The sequence below is a fragment of the Bison bison genome, unplaced genomic scaffold (assembly GCF_000754665.1).
Source record: "Bison bison bison isolate TAMUID 2011002044 unplaced genomic scaffold, Bison_UMD1.0 scf7180017864338, whole genome shotgun sequence".
In the NCBI taxonomy this organism is placed as follows: domain Eukaryota; kingdom Metazoa; phylum Chordata; class Mammalia; order Artiodactyla; family Bovidae; genus Bison; species Bison bison.
The window spans coordinates 5,135,641-5,161,540 of record NW_011494910.1 but is presented as its reverse complement, the minus strand read 5'-3'; the positions used below and the strand labels follow the sequence as shown (position 1 = coordinate 5,161,540).

The window sequence follows — 25,900 nt, the reverse complement described above, 5'->3', positions numbered from 1 at the left end:
TGAAATGAATCACCAGTCCAGGTTCGATGCATGATACAAGATGCTTGGGGCTGGTGCACTGGGATGACCCAGAGGGATGGGATGGGGAGGGAGGTGGGAGGGGGGTTCAGGATGGGGAACACATGAACACCCATGACGGATTCATGTTGATGTATAGCAAAACCAGTACAATATTGTAAAGTAATTAGCCTCCAATTAAAATAAATAAATTTATATTAAAAAAAATTTTAAATGAGGTTTGTCAGAGATCTGGGAAAAGCCAAGCAGCCATCTTGGACTTCCCATAACCCTAGCTGTGTGATTTACAGCTATTATTTACCCATTTTAAATTCCTTGATTTAGGAGTAGACTGTTGCCATATCTTATGGACCATCAGGATAGTGGAAGTCTGACAATGAGTGGTTAATTTTTTGTGGAAGCAGAACAAGCTTTATCTATGTGTGCCACAATCTTCATAGATCATTGTGAAATAATATTTACTTTACCAAAGTAACAAAAGATTCTAAAAACAAATGTAAATTACTTAAAGGTGAAGAAATATGCATAGTCTGTTATCAAAAGCCACATTCCGAGAAAACGTTGTTCTCTTAACAAAGAGAGAAAGCCAAATTCCAGTCTGATACCAGCTTACTGTTGATAACAGAATTTTATTTATCTAGTTAAATTTTAGTTTAATCTTAAAAAGTCTTTTCTATAAATCTTGAAGAGGCAGATTTTTTTGTTAAGGCATTAGAATGAAACCATAGCTCTCTATAATGACAAAAAGATTTAAGAAGGCATGTTTAAAGTCTGATGACAATGCAATTGACAAAGTAACTTGGTTACTGCTGTGACATGTAATACTTTAAGATAGTAACTGGAATTATGACTGATAATATTTTACCAGGACGTATCAGATCTTCATGAATTCTATATAATTTCCAGAATGTCCATATTAGTACCATTATACAATGCAACCTGAGAAGATTTATTACTTATTAACAATACTTCCCATGTACCTTTAACCTACCAAATGAACCTAATTAGCTTTATATTTTTCTTTGGGACGCCTCAGGAGCCCTCTGAAGCATCTCAAAGATAGCTAGAGGTCAAAAGAATTTCATTCGAATTTGATTTTAGGAAGTTGGTCAAAAATATTAAAGGTTTTAGAAAACTCAGTCAGATAAGACCATAGGTCACTATGAAACAATAGTTATTCACTCAGCCAAAGTAATAATAACATGTTTCAAAAGCAAATATAGGTCACTTAAGACGTTGTTAGTTGTTGGTTTAGTCACTAAGTCATGTCTGACCCCAAGAACAGTAGCCTGCAAGATTCCTCTGTCAATGGGATTTCCCAGGCAAGAATACTGGAGTGGGTTGCCATTTCCTTCTCCAGGGGACCTTCCCAACCCAGGGATTGAACCCTTGTCTCCTGCATTGGCAGGTGTTTTCTTCACCGCTGAGTCACCAGGAAGGCCCCTTTTAAGAGGTAAAGAAACTTAAAATGTGTTATCAAAGGCTGTACAACATCCCAAGAAAAACTTGTATGATGCATAAAACTCTTTTCTCAGAGTCCACTTTTCACAAAACTTTCTTATCACTTTTTATATTCATTATTTTATGTTCCCACTCAAAAATAGACACTTATAAGTAAGACCTACTTCCTTTTCTCTTAACTAAATGCAATTTTATTCCTCATACTTTCTTTACTAAAGTATTCCTACTTCCCTTAAGCAACAATGAACTGTCCTTTATATTAGCATTCTGTAGATTGGTGAACATAAATACCAGTGATGATTTTTAAAATGTTTGCTTTCTTATAGAGAACATCTCAGGATGGTACCAAACATTCACTGACAGGTTTAATGTAAGAGGAAGCCAGTGTTCAGCAATTAGCTTCAGTATCTTATATGGGAGTGGCTTAGCTATTTAATAAACTTCCATCACTCAATTTAGCACAGCCCTAGCAATTTAAGTTACCAACATTTGCAGAAACTATTTTAGGCAGACATTCCTAAAGCATAATTATTCTTAATAGATATCTAAAAGCTCTTAGATGCTTGGATGTTTAGAAGAATTGATGCTTTTTGACTGTGGTGTTGAAGAAGATGCTTGAGAGTCCCTTGGATTGCAAGGAGATCAAACAGTCAATCTTAAAGGAAATCAGTCCTGAATATTCATTGGAAGGACTGATACTGAAGCTGAAACTCCAATAATTTGACCACCTGATGCAAAGAACAGACTCACTGGAAAAGCCCCAATGCCAGCAAAGATTGAAGGCAGGAGGAGAAGGTGACAACAGAAAACAAGATGATTGGACGGCATTACCAACTCAGTGGGCATGAGTCTGAGCAAGCTCTGGTAGATGGTGATGGACAGGGAGGCCTGGTGTGCTGCAGTCCATGGGGTCTCAAAGAGTCAGACATGACTGAGTGACTGAACTGAACTGAAAAGCTCTTACTTACATTTTCTTTCCTTAAAAGATAATATTGAGTTACTTTCTAAAGTGGACTCAATACCTGGCTCAAATGTGGAATATGCTGTTGCCAGAAACCAAATAGCCCTAGAAATTTTTGAGCCTCCCTTCTTGCCTGGTAAGTTGTAAATTTCATTATATTTTGTTTAGCCTTAGGTAAAATCTCTCTATGTCCTTTAGCCCATTTTATTCCCCAAAGCTTTACAGTTTGGGCAGGTCCCTGGATTTTTGGAGAGATTGATCTCCCATCCCAAGAGTTGGGGTTCCAATCTACCTCTGCTTTAGCTATTGCCAATGATTTTTCTTTCAGTTTTTTTTTTTTTTTTCTTTTTGCTAACCTTGCCAAACTGCTTTCCATATTTAACTTGTGCAATCTTTACAGAGAGGCCTTTTTGGCTACTGACTGATGGAGACTCAGTCAGCTAAAATGCAATTTTGACTTTGTAACATGGACAATCATCCTTGCAAGTCACATAACTCTTCCTCTAATTTTAATTTATCTTCAACCAATTTTAATTTGGTTTCATATATCTTACATTAGGCAGAGAAGAGGATCCAGCCTCTTGGACCCAGCAAGCTACAGTCTTGTCCTTTCTCAATTGGCATAAGCCACAACCATTCCATATAACTTAAGGTTTGGCCCACTTTAATTTGGGGTCCCAGTTCTCACACAATCCAGTGATATGTCCCTTTCAGTAGCTAACGAGCAGTAAGGCAAACCTTCTCATCTGGGAATAAAAACTTGGTTAGTCTTAACTTCTTTCTTTTTACAGAGTGGCATTTTATTAACAAATTCTGCTCATAGCACCAATTTATGTTTTGCTGAAGTTTTTACTTTCATTTTAGATTTGAAGAATTTATTAACCAAAAAAAAAAAAAATCACAAACAAAATAAATAAATTCAACATTTAATAGAGGGTTCTTTAACTTAACTTCAATATACAAACATTAAAAGAAAAGAAAAATAGAAACAATAAAAAAAGAGTAACAAAACAAACATCAACAGATTGGGCTGACTAATATCCAGACTTAAACAACACACTGGAAAGTCCCTTGTTAACAGTAATCTGGAGTTTGAGTTTGGAAAAGATCCAAGTTGGTGTGTCTACTTCATGAGTGAGACTTCAAATTGCAGTTTCAGGGATTCCCACTTATAATCCCAGGCTGCAAACAGATATCATCATCGGTTTGCATGCAAAAATGCAGCTCTGGTTTTACTTTAACATTTTTACAATGGTGTAAAATTTGGTTTATCTTGTGAGTCATAGGATTTCACTAAACCCTGGGTGCAGTTGGCCAGACCTCCAGGGGCTCAAGAATTCCAAGACCCACTCCCTTTCTTATCTAAAGTGTTGCCTGACTATCTGTCCTAGTGAACAGGCACTGCTGAATCTGCAGTTCCAGGTAGGTCAGAAACAAGATCAGAGGCCTGTTCTCCTGCTTATGAAACCCAAACAAGGTTCCCTCCATTTTAATCCCCCTAACTGTTCTGACTCATGAAAATGATATATCATTTGTTTAGATGTATAATTTCTTTCAGCAAAGTTTTATAGTTTTATTCATAGAGTTCTTTCACATTTTTGCAAAATGTATCTCTCAATACTTCATGTTTTGGATGCTACTGGAAATGGAATTGTTTTTAAATTTTCTTTTTCTGATTATTCATTACTGGTACATGAATTATAAAATTATAATTGTCTATATATTAACACTGTATCCTGTGACCTTACTAAATTCACTTATTCTAGTAGACTCTTTTCTATATACATAATCATACCATTTGCTCATGAAGACAACTTTGCTTCTATCTTTCCAATTCATTGACTTTCACTTCTTTTTATTGCCTTATGGCACTGGTTAAAACTTCATATAAAATACTGAATAGAAGTAGTAGATATCCATGCTTTCTTCCTTTCCTTAGGTAGAAAGCAGAAAGTAGGTTTGTTAAAGATGCTCTTAATTAGGTTAACAAATTTCCCTTTTCTTAGTTTTCTGAGAGATTTTATCATGAATTGATGTTGGACTTTTTCAAAATTCTTCTGCACCCATTGAACTGATCATTTTTTTTTTCATTTTATTAATATGGTGAATTATACTGATTGATTTTTGGATATTAAATCAACATTTTACTACTGGGATAAAACTGATTTGATTAAGATGTACCATATTCTTTATGTATTGTTAGGTTTGTTTTGTTAAAATTTTGTTAAGGCTATTTGTGTCTATTTTCATGAGGGATCTTGGTTCATAATTTTCTTTTCTGATGTCTTTGGCCTCATAAAATGAGTTTAGGAATAGTCTCTCTTCCTCTATTTTCTAAAATAATTTGTGTAACATTGGTCTAATTTCTTCCTTAAATGTTAGAATTTACCAGTGAAACCATCTGGGCCTAGAGTTTTCTTTTTTGGAAAGATTTCTAATTGAATTTTTTTTTAAACATAGGGCTATTCAAGTTGTGTATTCTTATTGGGTCAGACTTTATATAATTTGTGTTTTCAACTAATTTATTCATTGTACCTAATTTTTTTTTGTTGAACTTATTGGTATAATGTTGAATTTATTGGCATGAAATGAGTATTATCTTATTTTTCTTTTAATGACCAGGCTCTATAGTGAGTGATACATTCTGATACTATGATACTGGTAATTCTTGTCTTCTCCTTTTATTCTTTATCAGTCAAAATGGAATTTTCTCAGTTGTACTGCTTAAGATTTAACTTTTGATTTCATTGTTTTTTCCCTATTACTTTTTGCTATTCTATCTCAAAGATTTTTGCACTTTATTATTTGCAGGGGGCAGGGAGCAGTATTTGATTTTCATGACCTAGACACTCTGGAAAGAGTACAGGTTAACTATTTTGTATAATGTTCCTTGAACTGCTTTTCTCTGATGCTTTCTCATAAATTGACCTAGATTTTTAAAAGGATTTAAAAGCATTTTTAAAAGGACTACCATGCAAATGATACTGAGCTCTTCTCAAGGTGATTTGTCAGGAGCAACTTCATGTTACTTGTCCTATTGTTGGTAATGTTACCTTTGATCAGTTGATTAACGTGGTGTCTGTCAGGTTTCTCTTTCAATCCAGGCTTTTATCCACAACAACTGTCCTGGAATAATTTTGGACAAGACCACCAATAGCCTGTGTATTGTAAACCCAAAAGTTGACTATTAGTCTTTCTTTTGCTTTCTTTGGTTCTCTAGCATATGTTCTCCAACTAATGACTCCCAAACATATCGAGCCTGAACACCTCCTCCAAGCTCCAGATTTGTATTTTTTACTATTCATACTCCAGAAAGAATGAAGGGATGGAGCCAAAGCAAAAACAATACTCAGCTGTGGATGTGACTGGTGATAGAAGCACGGTCCAATGCTGTAAAGAGCAATATTGCATAGGAACCTGGAATGTCAGGTCTATGAATCAAGGCAAATTGGAAGTGGTCAAACAAGAGATGGCAAGAGTGAATGTTGACAGTCTAGGATCAGCAAACTAAAATGGACTGGAATGTGTGATTTTAACTCAGATGACCATTATATCTACTACTGCAGGCAGGAATTCCTCAGAAGAAATGGAGTAGCCATCATGGTCAACAAAAGAGTCCGAAATGCAGTACTTGGATGCAATCTCAAAAACAACAGAATGATCTCTGTTCGTTTCCAAGGCAAACCATTCAATATCACAGTAATCCAAGTCTATGCCCCAACCAGAAATGCTGAAGAAGCTGAAGTTGAACGGTTCTATGAAGACCTACAAGATCTTTTAGAACTAACACTCCCCAAAAAATGTCCTTTTCATTATAGGGGACTGGAATGCAAAAGTAGGAAGTCAAGAAACGCCTGGAGTAACAGGCAAATTTCGCCTTGGAATACAGAATGAAGCAGGGCAAAGACTAACAGAGTTTTGCCAAGAAAATACACTGGTCATAGCAAACACCCTCTTCCAACAACACAAGAGAAGACTCTACACATGGACATTACCAGATGGTTAATATCGAAATCAGATTGATTATATTCTTTGCAGCCAAAGATTGAGAAGCTCCATACAGTCAACAAAAACAAGACCAGGAGCTGACTGTGGCTCAGATCATGAACTCCTTATTGCCAAATTCAGACTGAAATTGAAGAAAGTAGGGCAAACCACTAGACCATTCAGATATGACCTAAATCAAATCCCTATGATTATACAGTGGAAATGAGAAACAGATTTAAGGGCCTAGATCTGATAGATAGACTGCCTGATGAACTATGGAATGAGGTTTGTGACACTGTACAGGAGACAGGGATCAAGACCATCCCCATGGAAAAGAAATGCAAAAAAGCAAAATGGCTGTCTAGGGAAGCCTTACAAATAGCTGTGAAAAGAAGAGGAGCAAAAAGCAAAGGAGAAAAGGAAAGATAAAAGCATCTGAATGCAGAGTTCCAAAGAATAGCAAGAAGAGATAAGAAAGCAATGCAAAGACTTTCTCAGCGATCAATAGAGGAAAACAACAGAATGGGAAAGACTAGAGATCTCTTCAAGATAATTAGAGATACCAAGGGAACATTTCATGCAAAGATGAGCTCGATAAAGGACAGAAATGGTATGGACCTAACAGAAGCAGAAGATATCAAGAAGAGGTGGCAAGAATACACAGAAGAACTGTACAAAAAAGATCTTCACGACCCAAACAATCACGATGGTGTGATCACTGACCTAGAGCCAGACATCCTGAAATGTGAAGTCAAGCGGGCCTTAGAAAGCATCACTACGGGGAAAAAAAAAAAGAAAGAAAGAAAGGAAGCATCACTACGAACAAAGCTAGTGGAGGTGATGGAATTCCAGTTGAGCTATTCCAAATCCTGGAAGATGATTCTGTGAAAGTGCTGCACTCAATATGCCAGCAAATTTGGAAAACTCAGCAGTGGCCACGGGACTAGAAAAGGTCACTTTTCATTCTGATCCCAAAGAAAGGCAATGCCAAAGAATGCTCAAACTACTGCATAGTTGCACTCATCTCACATGCTAGTAAAGTATTATTCAAAATTCTCCAAGCCAGGCATCAGCAATATGTGAACTGTGAACTTCCTGATGTTCAAGCTGGCTTTAGAAAAGGCAGAGGAACCAGAGATCAAATTGCCAACATCTGCTGGATCATGGAAAAAGCAAGAGAGTTCCAGAAAAACATCTATTTCTGCTTTATTGATTATGCCAAAGCCTTTGACTGTGTGGATCCCAATAAACTGTGGAAAATTCTGAAAGAGATGGGAATACCAGACCACCTGACCTGACTCGAGAAATCTGTATGCAGGTCAGGAAGCAACAGTTAGAACTGGACATGGAACAACAGACTGGTTCCAAATAGGAAAAGGAGTACGTCAAGGCTGTATATTGTCACCCTGCTTTTTTAACTTATATGCAGAGTACATCATGAGAAACGCTGGCCTGGAAGAAACACAAACTGAAATCAAGATTGCCAGGAGAAATATCAATAACCTCAGATATGCCGATGACACCACCCTTATGGCAGAAAGTGAAGAGGAACTAAAAAGCCTCTTGATGAAAGTGAAAGTGCAGAGTGAAAAAGTTGGCTTAAAGCTCAACATTCAGAAAACGAAGATCATGGCATCCAGCCCCATCACTTCATGGCAAATAGATGGGGAAACAGTAGAAACAGTGTCAGACTTTATTTTTCTGGGCTCCAAAATCACTGCAGATGGTGACCTGCAGCCATGAAATTAAAAGACGCTTACTCCTTGGAAGGAAAGTTACGACCAACCTAGATAGCATATTCAAAAGCAGAGACATTACTTTGCCAACAAAGATCCGTCTAGTCAAGGCTATGGCTTTTCCTGTGGTTATGTATGGATATGAGAGTTGGACTGAAGAAGGCTGAGCACCGAAGAATTGATGCTTCTGAACTGTGGTGTTGGAGAAGACTCTTGCGAGTCCCTTGGACTGCAAGGAGATCCAACCAGTCCATTCTGAAGGAGATCAGCCCTGGGATTTCTTTGGAAGGAATGATGCTAAAGCTGAAACTCCAGCACTTGGCCACTTCATGCGAGGAGTTGACTCATTGGAAAAGACTCTGATGCTGGGAGGGATTGGGGGCAGGAGGAGAAGGGGACGACAGAGGATGAGATGGCTGGATGGCATCACTGACCCGGTGGACACGAGTCTCAGTGAACTCCGGGAGTTGGTGATGGCCAGGGAGGCCTGGCGTGCTGAGATTCATGGGGTCGCAAAGAGTAGGACACGACTGAGTGACTGAACTGGACTATTCATACACGTCCACTTTGATGTCTGAAAGGCATCTCAAACTTACCATGTATAAAAACAAACTCCTGATCTGTTACAAAAATCTTTCCTTGCTCAGTAAGTGGCAACCTTCCTTTCTTTTGCTCAGGTTAATAATCTTGGTGTCATCCTTGACTCCTTTTTTTTTTTTTTCAACTGCACACCTAATCCTTTAAGAAATTCTGCTAACCTTAACTTCAAAATATCCAACTTCAAAAGGTTCACTTCCTGCCCCTACCTCCCCACCCCAGAAACCATCAGGATGCTTGGACTGGAAACTTTTAGATTGTGAGCAACATCTGTCTTCTTTGCTGTTTACAAGGATCTTCTCTCTTCCTGGTTCTGATTCTACCTTCCTTCACACAACTTAGTCTATGATGCAAACACAGAATTTCAGAGAAAAAAACAAAACAAGGAAGAAAACTGGTTTTAAGCTTCTTTACATTTTCTGCTTCCATGTTGTTCCCTGTGGCAAGGAAGACTGAAATTTGGCTAGCTGTTTGAAATTGGGAGAGGAAAAACTACAGGTAAAAAAGTTAACATTTTAGTTAACTACCTAATCAGAGTAAAAAGAATAATTATTTTTTAAAGAATATATGGGAGACCTTAGATGGAAGTAGTGGCAAGGGGAAGCAAGGAAAACACCACGACCTCTGCACACTGAAGCATCTGCAATCTGAAAATAAACCAGCCACCACTGCAGTGGGCTGCAAAGGACTCACCAACCTTAGGGAAGAGGCAGTTTTTAACTTAGGCAAGGGGGTGAAGGGAACAGTCAAAGTGGGTGTGTGGAAAATAAGGCATGTCTACTTTGGGCATTGACTAAAAAACAGTGCCAAGGTGTGATAAGACAAAAATAATTGATGTTCAAATGTTCCAAGAAATTTGATAGCAATTGTGGGTTAAATACTATAAAACACAACTTTCTTGTGGTGAGCAAGTATAATTTCCTACAACAAATAAGCACCAGTCTCAAGAGTAAAAGCAATAATACAATCTTGGCAATTAAAGTATAATATTATAGAAGAGCTTACCTTGGGAAAATATAAAACTATTCACCTTCATGATTACAGGATACAAATTATAAGTCATACAGGAAAATCCCATTATACTTAACATACTTATTTCTATTATTATTTTCTTCGTGTAACTTGTTGTTAGATATTTTTCAGCTTATACCTTTATCTAAGTAATAAGATGTAAAGACTAACTCAGTATAATTTATTGTCAAAGTTTAATGTTTCCCAGTATCTAAAACTCTTGCTACAAACTTGTGACCATTGATTCCAACTTTTAATTTAATCACATCAAAATAAACTAGCCAGAATTTATTATTTTACACTAAACATATGACACACCATAGTCCTCTCTCTAAGCCTTTCCTACTTTGAGCTTGCTACACTGTTTGCAGTCCCCAATCCTGCCATGTGAATCTCATCTATTTGTCCTTTCTCAGTTTGCACAGTCTTGAATGATCCCAGCCCACCACCTAGCAAAAATAGCTTAGGCACTCCTTATATTCTGTACAAGTGTAACACTTATAACTTTACATTCTTTCTCTCAATAAGTATATGGTTTTGGTCTTCTTTTAAGTAGATAAGTCGGTAGATACTACACAGTCATTTGGTAGCTGCAGCACCTAGCACATGATAACCTGCATGGAGTAGGCTCTTAGGTATTTTTCTGAGTAACTAAATCAGCATTATCCTTGCTACTACCCCAGGAAGCACAGACTGTCACAGCAGGTAGAGTAGGTTCTCCTATTTAACAAATGAATGAATTAGTAGATAGACATTGGCCTATTTGCAGAACTTCTAAGAAGTTAAAGAATTTCCTAATACTAGAAACTATTAGGAAATTACCATTAATCTTGTTAGTTGTGATGATGTGGCTAGTTAGGGAAAAAGTCCTCATTGTTGGAAATACATATTTAAATATTTATAGTGAAATGTCATGATGCTTATGGAATTTATTTTAAAACACTTTAACAACAAATAGATGGGGAAACAATGAAAACAGTAACAAACTTTATTTTCTGGGCTCCAAAATCACTGCAGAAGGTGATTGCAGCCATGAAATTAAAAGACGCTTATTCCTTGGAAGGAAAGTTATGACCAGCCTAGACAGCATATTAAAAAGTAGAGACATTACTTTGGTCAACAAAGGACCATCTAGTCAAGGCTATAGTTTTTCCAGTGGTCATGTATGGATGTGAGAGTTAGACTATAAAGAAAGCTGAGCAGAGAAGAATTGATGCTTTTGAATTCTGGTGTTGGAGAAGACTCTTAAGAGTCCCTTGGACTGTAGGAGATCCAACCAGTCCATCCAAAAGGAGATCAGTCCTGGGTTTTCATTGGAAGGACTGATGTTGAAGCTAAAATCCAATACTTTGGCAACCTCATGCAAAGAGCTGACTCATTTGAAAAGACCCTGATGCTGGGAAAGATTGAGGGCAGGAGGAGAAGGGGACAATAGAGGATGAGATGGTTGGATGGCATCACCAACTCAGTGGACATGGGTTTGGGTGAACTCCAGGAGTTGATGATGAACAGGGAGGCTTGGCATGCTGCGGTTCATGGGGTCACAAAGAGTCAGACACGACTGAGCGACTGAACTGAACTGAACAACAAAGTCAATGAAGCAATGTGACAATATAATTATTGTGAAATTTATTTATGTATATATTCTAGTCTATTCCAACACTTAACATGTAAGTGGCAAGATGACAAGAACATATTAAGAATCTGGAAACTGATGTGATTGCCTTTAGTTAAATCAACAACAAGTAACACATTAAAAGTGATTCTCACTAGGCCAAAGGGCAGCATTCTAAACTCCTATGAAAGGCAGGAAGGGGCTCCCTTATTTATAAATAATTTACACAAGAAAATAAATGTCAAATAATACATGAGACAAAAATGTGGTTATTTCTACTTAGGGAAAATAAATTTTGCTTTACATATCTCCTTGAACTTTTTCTGATATACATGTAAAACATAAATAAATATAAATTAAACTTAATATTACAAAAGAATAAGATTTACAATTTGAATATGAATATCTCACTTCAGAAATATAGCATCTTTTCTTATACTAATATTACAATATCTCTACAGAGTTTTAAAGACATTAAGTCAATCTAAGACAACTTTCACTCTTTCATGGGGGCATTTTTTCAAATAGAAAAAATTGTTCTAACTATCTTACAAATAAGGGGCTAATTCACTATCTGCAATTAATGAAAAAGGAATAATTATTCCTTCATTATGTATTCTTCCTTTGTCACCAACTAACCCAAGAAACTCAACACTCTTGGATCATCATCATGTTTTTCCTTTAAAAAAATTTGCCAACTAATTCAGGCTCATTTTAATAGAATAAGAAAAGTAGAAAATGCCCTTTAGTCAAGGAAAATTATTGTATAATGTGTTTTATCTTTTTGACAATTTTCCTTATAAGAGACTGGTTCATTTGTTTTCAATTCCAATTGTTTTAATTTTTTTGTCTTTTATAAATAAAAATAACATTACATATTTGGTGAAAAAAAAATTTTTTTTTTCTTCTTTCTCACATTCTAAACATGAACAAATCTCTCCACTTTCCCACACTTTTATGAAAGTAATCACTCTTAATCTTATGAATTGTTCTATTTTCAAGGGTCTTAGGAGTGTTGAGAATGTGATTCCAGGACAGATTCATCTTTCCTTGCTTCGTGGACATTCCTATGCATCTTAAAAACAAGATAATATGCAAAACACTTTCTTCTCAACTTCTTTGGCTCAGTTAGCCATGGTTTCTAGCATTATAAGCAAAATTGTCAATGTTATACACATATGTCCTGAAAGTAAGAAAAAAAAAAGTTAAAACCAAAATTACTTACTGGTTATATATATTCATTTTTTAATTACTATGTGATAAATCATGAACTAGAATAGTTGGTTAATTTGGGGTACAAAAAAAATGCAAAGTTAGTAAGTTATAGAGCATGGACAATCCCACCCAGTATAGTTCCCTGGTGGCTCAGTGGTAAAGAATCTGCCTGCAGTGCAGGAGACCTGGGTTTGATCCCTGGGTTGGAAAGATCCCCTGGAGAACGTCATGGCAACCCAGTCCAGTATTCTTGCCTGGAGAATTTCATGGGCAGAGGAGCCTGGTGGGCTACAGTCCATAGGATTGCAGAGTTGGACACGACTGAAGCAACTAGGCGGCAGCAGCAGCAGATATGAAAGTGTGTTAGTCACTCAGTCATATCCATCTCTTTGTGACCCCATGGACTATAGTCTGCCAGGCTCCTCTGTCCATGTAATTTTCCAGGCAAGAATACTGGAGTGGGTAGCCATTCCCTTCTCCAGGGGTTCTTCCCAACTCAGGGATCAAACCCAGGTCTCCTGTATTGCAGGTGGATTCTTTAAGCAACACCAACTAAAATATGACACTTGAGTTTTTATTTTCTTGTGATTAATTTCCAAGTTAAATTCAACTAAGATACTTTCAGATTAAAAATCAATGAAAAGTCCCTAGAATAGAAGAAAGTTTAATCAAAAGAAGAAGATACCTAGAAAGTTTCACACATACATATTAAGTCAGTTTTGTTTGATAATTTTGACTCAACATAATAGAGATAAGATCTATAAACATGACTTATAAAAGACTCTTTAAAATAGATTTTATATTTCTTAAATATTACAAATGGGAGAAACAAATACAGTATGAGCCAACCATCTCATGACGCACGTAGTCACAATGAAAACATTCCCATTTGTAAGCCCTAATGTATCAATCTTTTGCTTTTTCCAGATTATTTGCAGGATTGTGAACATCCAAACATTTCAATCAACTGAGTAAAAAACACAGAATGAGATAATAGGTAAATTGCTGAAGAGTGGAAGGCTGAAGACATGTCACATTAACAAAGATCAATGTGTTAGTCAATCATTCAACAAAGAAAAACAATTCTAACCATAATAGAGGTTTAAACCTCTATTGTCCTTTAATAGTCACAGATAGATACCAAGCCAGTTGTGTTAATGGACATTTTCCAAGACACAGAAATGTAATTTTACTGAACCATATACCTTTTGTAAATTACCAGAGGTCTTACTTCTGCAGCATCACCAGTTACAGTGAATCATGAAACTTAAGTGCTGTGGTGTTCTCATGTGTGTAGTAAGAGCTGAATAGTAGAGAAGGAAAATAGTGATTGGATTATGAAAGTTTAAAGCTCAATTAAAAAGCAACATGGGCATTTGTTTATAATCACATTCTTTTTATAAGCTAAAATGTATCATATATACCAACACTTCTAAAAGATGTAAATAAATCCTTGGACAGGCAAACACAAAAGATCAACAGGTAAGGTACGAGACACCTTCACACGTACTTGCTCTTTCCCCTGTCTCGTTGAAAATTAAATTTTATTAAATCAGCATAAAATTGAGAGAATAACAAAGAATGTATAAAGTTAGCTCTTACTCTCAACAGCTTATACTTTCAAAATAAGGCAAGTGGAGTGTTTTTAAGTGGACATTAAAAAAAAAAAGCAAATTCTTTCTTAGGGGTTTGCATGAATTTTCTCTCATTCAGAAATAGAAAAATTAGGTTTACAGCAAAATCCCAATAAAACATAAATATTCCCTCCTTCTACATTTCAGCACTTTTCATTCTATTAAAAATATCATGGTCAATTATTTTACCAAAATATCTGAAGAAACTGATGATAGCCAAGAGAAAGCCCCCAGAAAACTCATTCCATTCCTTCCCCCTCAACCTAACAAGCCCTGGAATATTGGCTTGAGAATTATATTGATAATGCTCCAATTCAAAAGCAGAACTGGACTAAATGTAAGGAAGTACAGAAAATACATGCTTTATTCTTTTTTCCAAAATAGTCTTGAGGAGGCATCTGTATCAACTTAACTCACTTTATATGACTTAGAATTCTGTTATTTATACTGAGCTATAAAGCACGTTCTTTAAAAGTTTCAGAAAAATCTGAAGAAGTCATATTTTACTACATTTGCTCTTAAAACATCTAGAGTATTTTATCGACAGTAAGCAAATATCTATAAAACCTGCCAAAAAAAACAGGACCTAGTGGCCAAATGCTTTTAGCAAAAGACTGAACTGCTTAATGATTTAAAGAATGTTTTCATACTTCAGCTTATAATAGGCTTAAATAATATTGTTCACTTAAAGACAAGGGAAAGAGCCATGAAGGCTAAAAAGGAGATACATTATCCAAAGAATTGAAAAGGCAATTGAGTAACAGCATTAAAATATAATTGTTCTTAAGCAATGAAAAAATAGACAGGCTTTAGGGCACTTCAGAAAGAATTCAGTTTCTGTGAACTCCGCAGTTAGTTTTCTGAATGATAAAATCTACGAAACAGAAGGTCAATTTAAATAGTACTCTGTTTACAGGATATATCAGAGCCAACCGTGACTTGATATTTAACACATGTATATTCAATGCAGATCAGACGTTTCAAGTACTGATTTTTTTTCTTTCTGTGTTGTTTTATCACCTGAGTGCTTACTGTGTGCCAAGTAAGATCCTAACCCCTTTACAGGTGGTGATTCATTTTATCCCACAAATCAGATACTACAATCCCATGAAGTGGGTACTATTATTTCCCCCATTTTACAAATGGGAAAACTGAGGCATAGAGAGGTGAAGCTCCTCACAGTCAAATGGCATGTAAACAGTAGACCCTGAATTGGAATCAAGCAGCTAGGGTCTGGAACCTGCCCTCTTAACCACTGGGCTGACTTTGGCTAGACTGGCATCTATTAATAAATCCAATTTATTCATAGGCCTAATCATATGCAATTTAGCAATACATTAGAGTTTCTTTTTCTAGACATTTTCACTTCTGTACAACACACAGATACTCATAAATTTTACTATGTAGAGAAAAAAGATGAGTTGATCAACAGGTTGTGATGAGACTTTGGCTTTCAAATCACTTAATGTTCTTGTATATACTGAGATAACTAAATTTTTTTAAAAAGACAGGCTATTCATCAAAGATAGTAAATACAGACAAAAGGAATAAAGATATAGCATGTCAAAAGATACAATTAAGCTTAGAAAGTTATCTACTGTTATAGTGTCAAGTTTTACTGGAAAAAAGGTAAGAACAAATTTTTAAAAATCATCAGAATTTTTGCTCACCCTGATTTTCCACCGTCCCAGAAAATTTTGACTAGAATTATGATACCAATTATTACAGTAACAGCAACACATCCTTGAGGGGGAAAAAATGGTAAGTTAACCAATATAGAAATGAGCAATTACATATACAGTGTAATTCACAATGACAAACATACTGATTATCAGGTAAGTTAAAGAAAAAACAGGAGACTTGAATTATATTTTGCTTGTTTGCTTATGTCACAAGTTTGACAGTAAGATCTACATGTTCTTTATCCTGTTTTATTTCAAGGGAAAATGAAATATTTAAAATGAAGATCACAATGCTCAAATAAAATCTTACAGATTTGAGAGGATTCTAAAATGTTTCAACCCCACCATGCTTAATTTTAAATTATTTGATCACTGATTATTTAAACATTGTCTGTACTATGTACCATTTCAGCACTAGAAGATGTCTTGGAGTTCACATTTATTTTGTAGATAATTAAATTGAGTCTGAGAAAGGTGAAGCTTCCACATGCGGTTAATGGCAAGGCCATTTACTCAGTTCATAGTAAAGGTAACAGAGATGTAGGCCTTTCTCCATCATAGGAAAGGCATCAGTATCTGGGCACGGAGAGTAAAACTACAGAAATGTTTTCCAGTGTTTAGTCTATTGCAGATAAAATTTCATTTAGGGAAACTGGTATTTACTTTCAATATTAAATGCACTATTTTGAGTGGAACAACAACAAATAATTGATGAAATAATTTAATCAACAGTAAAAAAAAAAAATTTTTATACCTTGATTTTTACACATAAACTTTCTTCTTAAAACCAGTCACTGCCCTTTCTCCTCACCACCTGAGTATCCCTTTTCCTCCCTACTGCTGCTGCTGCTGCTGCTGCTGCTGCTAAGTCTACATCCTCCCAAATCCTTGAACTCTATTTTATTGATCTGTACTACAAAGTATAATGATACTAGAAAAGCAACTGAAGCTAATGTGACTAACAAGTGTGTCCAGTTTCAAATCAGCAAAATACGATAAATGTCGCATAATTGAGCTGCCACGTGGATACATAATTTTAAAAACAGCTGTTTCTACCACAGAATTTACAGTATTTTACCCAATTTCTTTAATTGATTCCTTAGCACCATAGCATTAGTTTGAAAGATTACACTAATAAAATAAGTCATGGCTCCTTTAAAATTTGGGGTTTCTTTTTGTTTTACCACTTCCCATTAATCCCACCATTTTCAAATGTTGCAGAAAAATCCCATTTTCAATTTGAATGATAAATGAAGATCGAAAAATTTTAAAGTGATCCCAAATGTTTGGATGACAAAAGTGGGAATATTCTTAGAACACTGGTCAGCACATATATGTGATTCTAAAAGAAAGTGTGAACATTTATGTTTTAACAGAAAACCAATGCAAACTACAGAAATATGAGAAGTATGCTGCTGCTGCTAAGTCACTTCAGTCGTGTCCGACTCTGTGCAACCCCACAGACGGCAGCCCACCAGGCTCCACCATCCCTGGGATTCTCCAGGCAAGAACACTGGAGTGGGTTGCCATTTCCTTCTCCAATGCATGAAAGTGAAAAGTGAAAGGGAAGTCTCTCAGTTGTGTCCGACTCTCAGCGACCCCATGAACTGCAGCCTACCAGGCTCCTCCGTCCATGGGATTTTCCAGGCAAGAGTACTGGAGTGGGGTGCCATCACCTTCTCCGTGAGAGAAGTATAATTCTAAATAAATAATTCCTCAATTAATAATTAATGAGAATACTATTTTGCAAATTAAAACAAAGAAAACTTTATAAAGGCAATAGTTTATGATCTAAAATTCACCCAAAGGTGAATCAGTACTAATTTAAGACTAAAACAATTTAGGCCAACTTGGTTAGACAGCATTACTAACTAAATAAAGGTGAACTTGAGCAAACCAAACTTCAGGAGATAGTGGACAGGGAAGCCTGGTGTGCTACAGTCCATGGAGCAGCAAAGAGTAGGAGCGACTGAACAACAACAACAACCTGAGATAAATGAAACTATAATATTATAAATGAAGTTAAGATTATGATTCCAGTGTCATTAAGGAGCATTTGGGTAGGAAAATCACAGAATTTTAGAAATGTTTTTCTCTAAGTAAAAGGAGTATTTTAGTAATGTTCCCCACTAGGTAGAAATATATTTACCTAGTCCTTAAAACAGTGCAGAGCAGTTTGTCACATATTAGCACATTATCTCCAATAACTGGCATGGTACTTGTCAATAGTAAAAATCCATGATTTTAACTGTTCATAATCTTCTCCATAAAAATACCTGAGATTACTCAAACTAAATTTGTATTAGATGGGTATTACATTAATAGAGTATTATCTCCATTCCTGAACAACCCAAATCAGAATGAAGCTGCCTCCTTTCCTGAAGAAATGTGGATTCATCCAAGTCATTTCAAAAGGTCTCACTTACACACATGCCATAAAGTGGAAATGCACTCTCTGTACTGTGAAAAACTAAGAAAGCTGTGAATAGGTTTTGTTCTTCCTTATAATCCTATTTAACATAAAAGCATAAGTAAATAAGCATGTGATATTTAAAAGAAAAAGTACTTTAGATACTTCACTGAGCATTCTCTTAATTTTTTTTTCTTTACTATTACTAATTCCTACAAGCAGCTTATGAGTGTCACAACATAGGATTTCAGCAATGAAGGGAAAAAAAGCAACACTTATAAAGAATCAGGACTAAATTGTTAAATTTGAGTTGTACAGATCTAGGAAAAGAATTTTTCTACCCTTTCAAGCACTGAGTGCTAAATAAACTAATCATCTCCCTCTATTCAATTGCCTAATAGCAGTGTGACCTTGGGCAAGTTAAGAATCTTGCACAGCCACAGTTCCTCTCAGCTACAAGGTGGGATACAGCTACATTACAGGACTGCTGTGAGAAGTAAATGAAATAATACACAGGCATGTTTCAATGCAGTCCTTACCACCGACTCAAGATGCACATGTCACTCTAATAAAGGGCTATCTGATTCTTTGGTGTGGCCAGAGGGAACGATAAAATTGTCAGAAATCCATCTCAGAAAGATAATAGTGAAAAATAATAAAGAATTATTAAAGCTGAGATTTACCCAATTTTTAGCACTATACCAATAGTTTTCACAACCCATATTTCATTAAGTTTCCAAGACTTTAAATAAGAATCATGATCACCATCTCATAAATGAAAAAATTGAGACTCAGAGAGATTAAGTAAACCACTTGGGTTGAGTAATTATTAAATGGAAAAAAAAAAGTCCAAAACAAGATTGAAACCAAGATCTGACTGATTCCAAAGCACAAGTCATCCTTCTGTAAAATACTGTCATCAAAAACAAACAGAAAACCCCACAACTATATACAGCATGTATTCTCAGTGGGGTTGGTATCATCCCTAAAGGGGAAAAAGTTTGTTTTTGTTTTTTTTACTTTTTACATATAAAGTACAGATGTGCATACAGTACACAAATAGATTTATATTATATCTATAATATTAATATTTTATAGGGATGATTAGGAAAAAATGCCTTACAAGATCCTTGAGGGGGAGAGGGTAATAAAAAAAAAAAAAACATTGTTTTTGGAAAATACACTAATACACAGCAGAGAATAACTTTAAAAATCACCTTGCAGGGATATCACTGGAGGTCCAGTGGTTAAGAATATGCCTTCCAATGCAGGGGATGCAGATTTGATCCCTAGACAGGGAACTAAATGTCCCACATGCTTTGGGGCAACTAGGCCTCAATCAGACAGCCCATGGACAGCAAACTATAAAGCCCTTGCACCACGAAGATCTCACATGTGGCAACTGAGACCCAAGACAGTCAAAAATAAATAAATAAAATGTTTTAAAGAAAATCACAAGGCAGGCTTCACTTACACAGCAGATCAAGTTCTGAGATGAGCAGTCAGTGTCTATTTCTTGGCAAAATTAAACAGGAAAAAATTCAAAGTTTTTGCACTCAAATGCAAAGTTCTAGTATCATTTGTGTCACTCATGTGCATTGCAGTGGAATCAATAAAAGCAATTTCCTTGTTGTAGAGGTTATCTTTAAAATGAGAAAAGTGACCTCATTCACAGAATACATTTTAAGAAGTAAAGATAATTTTCAGGTTTATGTTTTATAAGTGTAAGATCCCAAAGAAAAATATTACCATATGTCTGATATAAGAGGGAAGGAATTCCTCTTTATTTTTGAGCACAGGTTGGAATTACAACTAACCCTAAGGGAAAGTTTCTGGAAAATCACACAATATATACTTAAAGAATTTCAGGGAAAATAATAAGCACCTCAAATCTTCACTGAATGCCATTGAGCTGGTAAGAAAAAGTGTATCTATTAAATTTTAACTTCATCTATTAAAAATGTCATTAAGCCATTAGATCATGAGATTTTTTACTTAGAATACATTTATTTTTATTTAAAATATAGAATGGACAAAATGAATTGCAACTGTTGGAATCTTTCAAAATAAATCTTTTAGCTTAAAAAAGTTTTGCCTAAAACACAAAAACTATAATAAGTAACAATGAAAATAATAAAAGCAAGTATTACTTTCAGTTTCATAGTCACATGGCTAATTCATGCATGCATAAGATGAGCTTTCAGCTTATAAACACATAAATCAAAGTGTTTTTTACAAATTTTTATGTGTATTTTCCATTAGACATTACTTATCAATATGCCAATTTAGCTGTATAGCTTCTTAACAGACATTTCTCTTACCATCTTATTATTCTTGTTAATACATAACATCAGATGATATATTTACAAACAAAAAAGGACTGGACCAAATGATAGAAGAAACTGCAACAGGTATGTTTTTGGTCTCATGCCTACAGCAACAGAGCATTTTCTGGAGAAACTTTACTTTAAACCACTGACAGGGAAGGGAAAAGGAAGAAGATATAGCCAAAAGTAACATTCTTTGTTTTACTTGGGACAGGACAAATCTAGAAATAGTCAATGAGTAGTTTACATTTAATTATAAAACACTTGAAGATAGCAACTGTATTGATAACTCTCTCCTCTTGTGATTCTTAGGCACTAAAATGAGATGCAGTGAGCCACTAGGCATGCAATAATACTTGACTGATTGGCCAAATGACTTGAAGTTCTCCTAAAATTACCCTGGAACAAGAACATGGTGGGAAATGTTCTTAACATAGTGAGTACTCTAACATACTGAGTACCTAATGGTGCCCACAAACATGTAGATAAGATGCCTTTACCTGTTTTCTCTTTGGCACCCACACATACTGTATTCTGATAGTATCCCTAAGACAGTATCACCAACTCAATGGACATGAATTTGACCAAACTCTGGGAGATAGTGGAGGACAGAGGAGCTTGACATGCTACAGTCCATGGGATCACAAAGAGTTGGTCACGACTTAGTGACTCAACAGCAACAACAAAGACAGTAAAAAAACAATATTCTTTTCCAGGAATTATATATCCGAATGCGATGACAAATTCTGCGAACTCTCAGAGAGTCACACTTACCCGATGCAACGGTGCTAGCAACTAAAGAAGGAAAAAAGGAAAGAATTACAAAAGTAAAACTGTTTTAAAGTCATTGATTTGCTAGCAATTTAATAAATATATGTTTATCAATCAACTGTACTTAAAAAGAAACAATTATAAATAAATTAATGAAAGCAATCATATTACTAACAATCAAGTAACACACATTAGTATCTCTCTCTGTTAAACAAGGGCTTCCCTGGTAGCTCAGATGGTAAAGTGTCTGCCTACAATGCAGGAGACCCAGGTGCAATCCCTGGGTTGGGAAGATCCCCTGGAGAAGGAAATGGCAACCCCCTCCAGTACTCTTGCCTGCAAAATCCCATGGACTGAGGATCCTGGTAGGCTACAGTCCATGGTGTCGCAAAGAGTTGGACATGACTGTTCACTTTCTTTCTTTTCTTTCTATTAAACAAAGTCAGTCAACAATAGAAACATAAAATGTGATTAAAGGGTTATTGAATAGTGAAACAAATACTATGTAAATTTGGTTATATGACTTTATGGCAAGTCAAGGTTACTATAAGGACTAACAATGACAAATGGAAGGTGCATGGTACATGCACTATGGATTACACTCAGTAGTAGCTACTACTATTTTTTCAATAAAAGCAGAAAAGGCATACAATATTTAAAGGATAAATTAATTGTATATAAGAGAGAAATTTGATCCCAAATATTCACTGTATTTTTATCATAATTTATCAATTTAAAATAATTGAAAAGTTTGTTAAATTTGTTAAATTATCATATTCATGAAGAAAAAAGTATTTCAACACAGTTAGCTGTATAACAAATTTATACTAAGTGAACTTGTTTCTCTTCACCTTGCCCTATTAAACCTATATATTCAACCTAAAATTTTTAGGGCCAGAGATGTTGTAAAATTTTAAGAAGTCAGTAACCACATATAAATGTTAAGATTAATTAACTGAATCTAATTGGATCAATATAAGCCACAAAGCAATGTTGAGTGCAAAAAGTCAAGTTAGGTAATGAAACATATGACATACTGTTTACGCAAATTATAAAAAAAAACATGCAAAACTATAATATGTACTACTTATGGTGACATACGTGTAGCATAAGAATAAAAACACAGAGAGGGAGCTTGCACAATGAGATACCATCTCACATCGGTCAGAATGGCCAAGATCAAAAAGTTTACATACAATAAATGCTGGAGAGGACGTAGAGAAAAGGGAACCATTCTATACTGTTGGTAGGAATGTAAACTGGTACACCCACTATGGAGAACAGTATGGAGAGTCCTTAAAAAACTTAGTGTTGCTGTGTGTGTGTGCTTAGTCAGTCAGTCGTGCCCCACTCTTTGCGAACCCATGGACTCCCACCAGGCTGCTCTGTCCACGGGGACTCTCCAGACAAGATTACTGGCACGGGTTGCCATGCCCTTCTCCAAGTAATCTTCCCAACCCAGGGATCGAACCCAGGTCTCCTGCACTGTAGGCAGATTCTTTACCACCTGAACCACCAGGGAAGCCCAAGAATACTGGAGTAGGTAGCCTAGCCCTTCTCCAGGGGATCTTCCCAACCCAGGAATCAAACCAGGGTCTCCTGCATTGCAGGCAGATTCTTTACCAGCTGAGCTACCAAGATAGTCCAGTTGCCACATGATCTAATACTCTTGAATATAGATCCAGAAAAGACAAAAATTCTAATATGAAAAGATATATGCACCCCAATGTTCACTGCAGCACTGTTCACAATAGACAAGACACGGAGGCAGCCTAAATGTCCATCAACAGAGAAATGGGTAAGGAAGATGCAGTACATATATACAATGGAGTATCACTCAGCCATAGAAAGAATGAAACAATGCCATGTGCAGCAACATAGATTGTCACACTGAGTGAAGTAAGTCAGACAAAGACAAACATCATGTGATATCATGTATTATGAAATCTAAAAAGAAAAAAATGATACAAATGAATTTAGTTACAAAACAGAAACAGACTCACAGACTCAGAACACAAAATTTATGGTTACCAATGGGAAAAGGTTGGAGGGAGAGATAAATTAGAAGGTTGGGATTTATAGATATAAGCTGAGTCACTTTGCTGTATGAAAGAAATGAACACAACATTGTAAATCAATAATACTTTGATAAAAATTTTTTAAATAAGCAGGAAAAAAAAAGCAGGCAGGAATTGAGGTTCCCTTTTTTTAAAAGGGAACTAATTGGAGTGAGATTTTATGTATTTGACCTTTTACCTAAAGGAATAAAGAAACATACAAAGGAAATTCCCACAATAATATCTGTAATGTTTTAAGTTCTTAAATATTCTGGGTAATGGCCAAATGAGCTTGAGCATGGAAATTTATGAAATTTGTACAATGTACTGAAAAAACAACAATGATAACTATTTGAAGACATGGAAGAACAAACTAACTCAGGCAGAAATAAATCAAAGCTGAGAGAGCTCAGGCAGCAGATGAGCTGCAGGGAGTGCGATTTGCCTGCACACAGCAGGGAGAAATCCCTAGGCCACTTGGCACAGAGAGCAGAAAGCCACAGTTTCACTGGCTGGAGAAGTCAGGGAACAGAGTTCAGAATCACAGAGCATCTGGAAGGTGAGCGGCTGATGCTGCTCTATTTCTTGACATATGTGGTAGTTCACTGATATTTGCTTTAGAAAAGTTATTAAGCCTTATATGTATATTTTGTACAATTTTCTGTGTGTTGATGTCAATGAAAAGTTAAAATAATTTTAAAAATTACCTCTTGGCTTAGTCGTATTGAGATTTAAAAAAAAGATAAAAACAAACGGATAAAAACAACCAAAAATCCACGTATCTCTATTAAAGAACAAGAGTGTCTATAAAAATGACTATTCATTAAGCAAGTTGTAAAATAAGAAGACATCCTGGTAGTCTGAAAAAGCATTAATTAGATGGGTTTCATTCACTCAGTAGGTTTTCCTGAAATCTAAAGCATATGTTACTCTGCTTTCATAAAAACTATGAAAAGTCATTTAAAGAGTTAACCTGAAAGCTTTCAAAGAACTCTGTGTTTTTAATTACTTAGAAGACACTATTAAGGTACTTAACCAAATCAGCAACTCTAGGGAATCTGGAGAGGTCCTTTAGCATGCTTGAGGGATGAGTCTCTGTCATTGAATCAGACCTAGAAATCAACCTAAAGGATTATACACACTTGGTTCTTTGAGGGATCATGAGGAATTCAGTGGCTCCCTAAAGCTAACAAGAAAAGCAGCATTTTTTTTACTGACGTTAATTTAGAATTGCTTTTATGACACCACAACCTTTTTCTATATCATTGCAAAAATATTTCTTTCTTAAAGGTATGCTCTAGCACAATCCAAAGTTAGCCTCTGAAGAAAGTCAGAACATTGCTATGAAGAAACTCTGCCTACAATAAACCAGAGACTACTTAATTTTTTAACCCTGATGAATTTGAAATTTCTACCATGGCACATAAAATCCATATGTGGAAACCTGGACTGAGTCAACTGACCTGAAGGAGCGCTTCCTCTTCCTTGAGGTGTGCCTGTTGCATGAAAACGTGGGGTTGTCCTGGTAACAGCTGTACTTTTTGCTGCTGTAACACGAGCAGAGGTCAATCTTTGTGTTATACGGAGACCCTTAGTCGTATGTACAGAAGTGGACTTTTGTGTAGTTTTAAGATTCTGTATAAGTAAAGATTTTGCTGGGGTGAATCTTTGGGTTGTTGGTGTGGTTGCAGAAGCATTTGCCATGAGGAGATTCTGAGCTGCTGTAGAGACAGTGTTTGATATTGGGGAATTCCAGGCTGTTGTGGCAGAACCATTTGCTGTGGAAGGTTTCTGAGGAGGTGATGGGACCTTTGTAGCTGGAACATTTACAGTGGTGTATGTCTGAGAAACTAGTGGGGGCTTTGTAGCTGAAGAATTTATTGTGATGAATTTCTCAGGAGTTGGTGGGGTTTCTGTAGCTGGAACATTTACAGTGGTGGGTTTCTGAGGAGTTGGTGGGGTTTCTGTAGCTGAAACATTGACAGTAGTGGGTTTCTGAGGAGTTGGTGGGGTTTCTGTAGCTGAAACATTCACTGTGGTGGGTTTCTGAGGAGTTGATAGGACTTTGGTACCTGGAACATTTACTTCAGTGGATTTTGGAACTGTTGGTGTGACATCAGTTTCTGTAGAAGAAAAATTTTATAATAAAAATAGGTAAATAATGCTGTCCAAGTTAAGATTTAGGAACCAATTGTTTGCTCTGACTCTTCTCTTTCCCCACAAAAATCTAACTATGACTTTTAGGAAACCAAGTATTCTCATGTCTTTCCCAAGGAACTGAAACGCTATATATTATCTTTGCTTTGAAATAAGTTGCACCTATAGGCAACTAAAGTGGATCTACACCAAAGTAATATCGAGATTCCTAAAACTGTTTTCTATTTGAAAAAGGAAATCAAAGTCAGAACTGGCAGTGAT

General features: G+C 35.9%; 1 protein-coding gene across 5 annotated transcripts in view; it reads right to left on the bottom strand.

Annotated features, from left to right (window-relative positions):
• Positions 1-11,384: 11,384 nt before the first annotated feature.
• CD55 (CD55 molecule, decay accelerating factor for complement (Cromer blood group)) overlaps positions 11,385-25,900 on the bottom strand; it is a 28,651-nt gene continuing 14,135 nt past the window's right edge. For 2 of the 5 annotated variants that reach the window (XM_010854234.1, XM_010854237.1), the window contains 5 exons: positions 24,946-25,605; positions 21,429-21,449; positions 15,906-15,978; positions 13,807-13,904; positions 11,385-12,569 (listed from right to left, as the gene is read on the bottom strand). In XM_010854234.1, coding sequence (XP_010852536.1) covers positions 13,850-13,904; positions 15,906-15,978; positions 21,429-21,449; positions 24,946-25,605 — 809 coding nt within the window. In that variant the 3' untranslated portion in view covers positions 11,385-12,569; positions 13,807-13,849. The remainder of the gene's footprint in view (positions 12,570-13,806; positions 13,905-15,905; positions 15,979-21,428; positions 21,450-24,945; positions 25,606-25,900) is intronic. The other 3 variants (XM_010854238.1, XM_010854235.1, XM_010854236.1) reach the window with 3 other exon arrangements.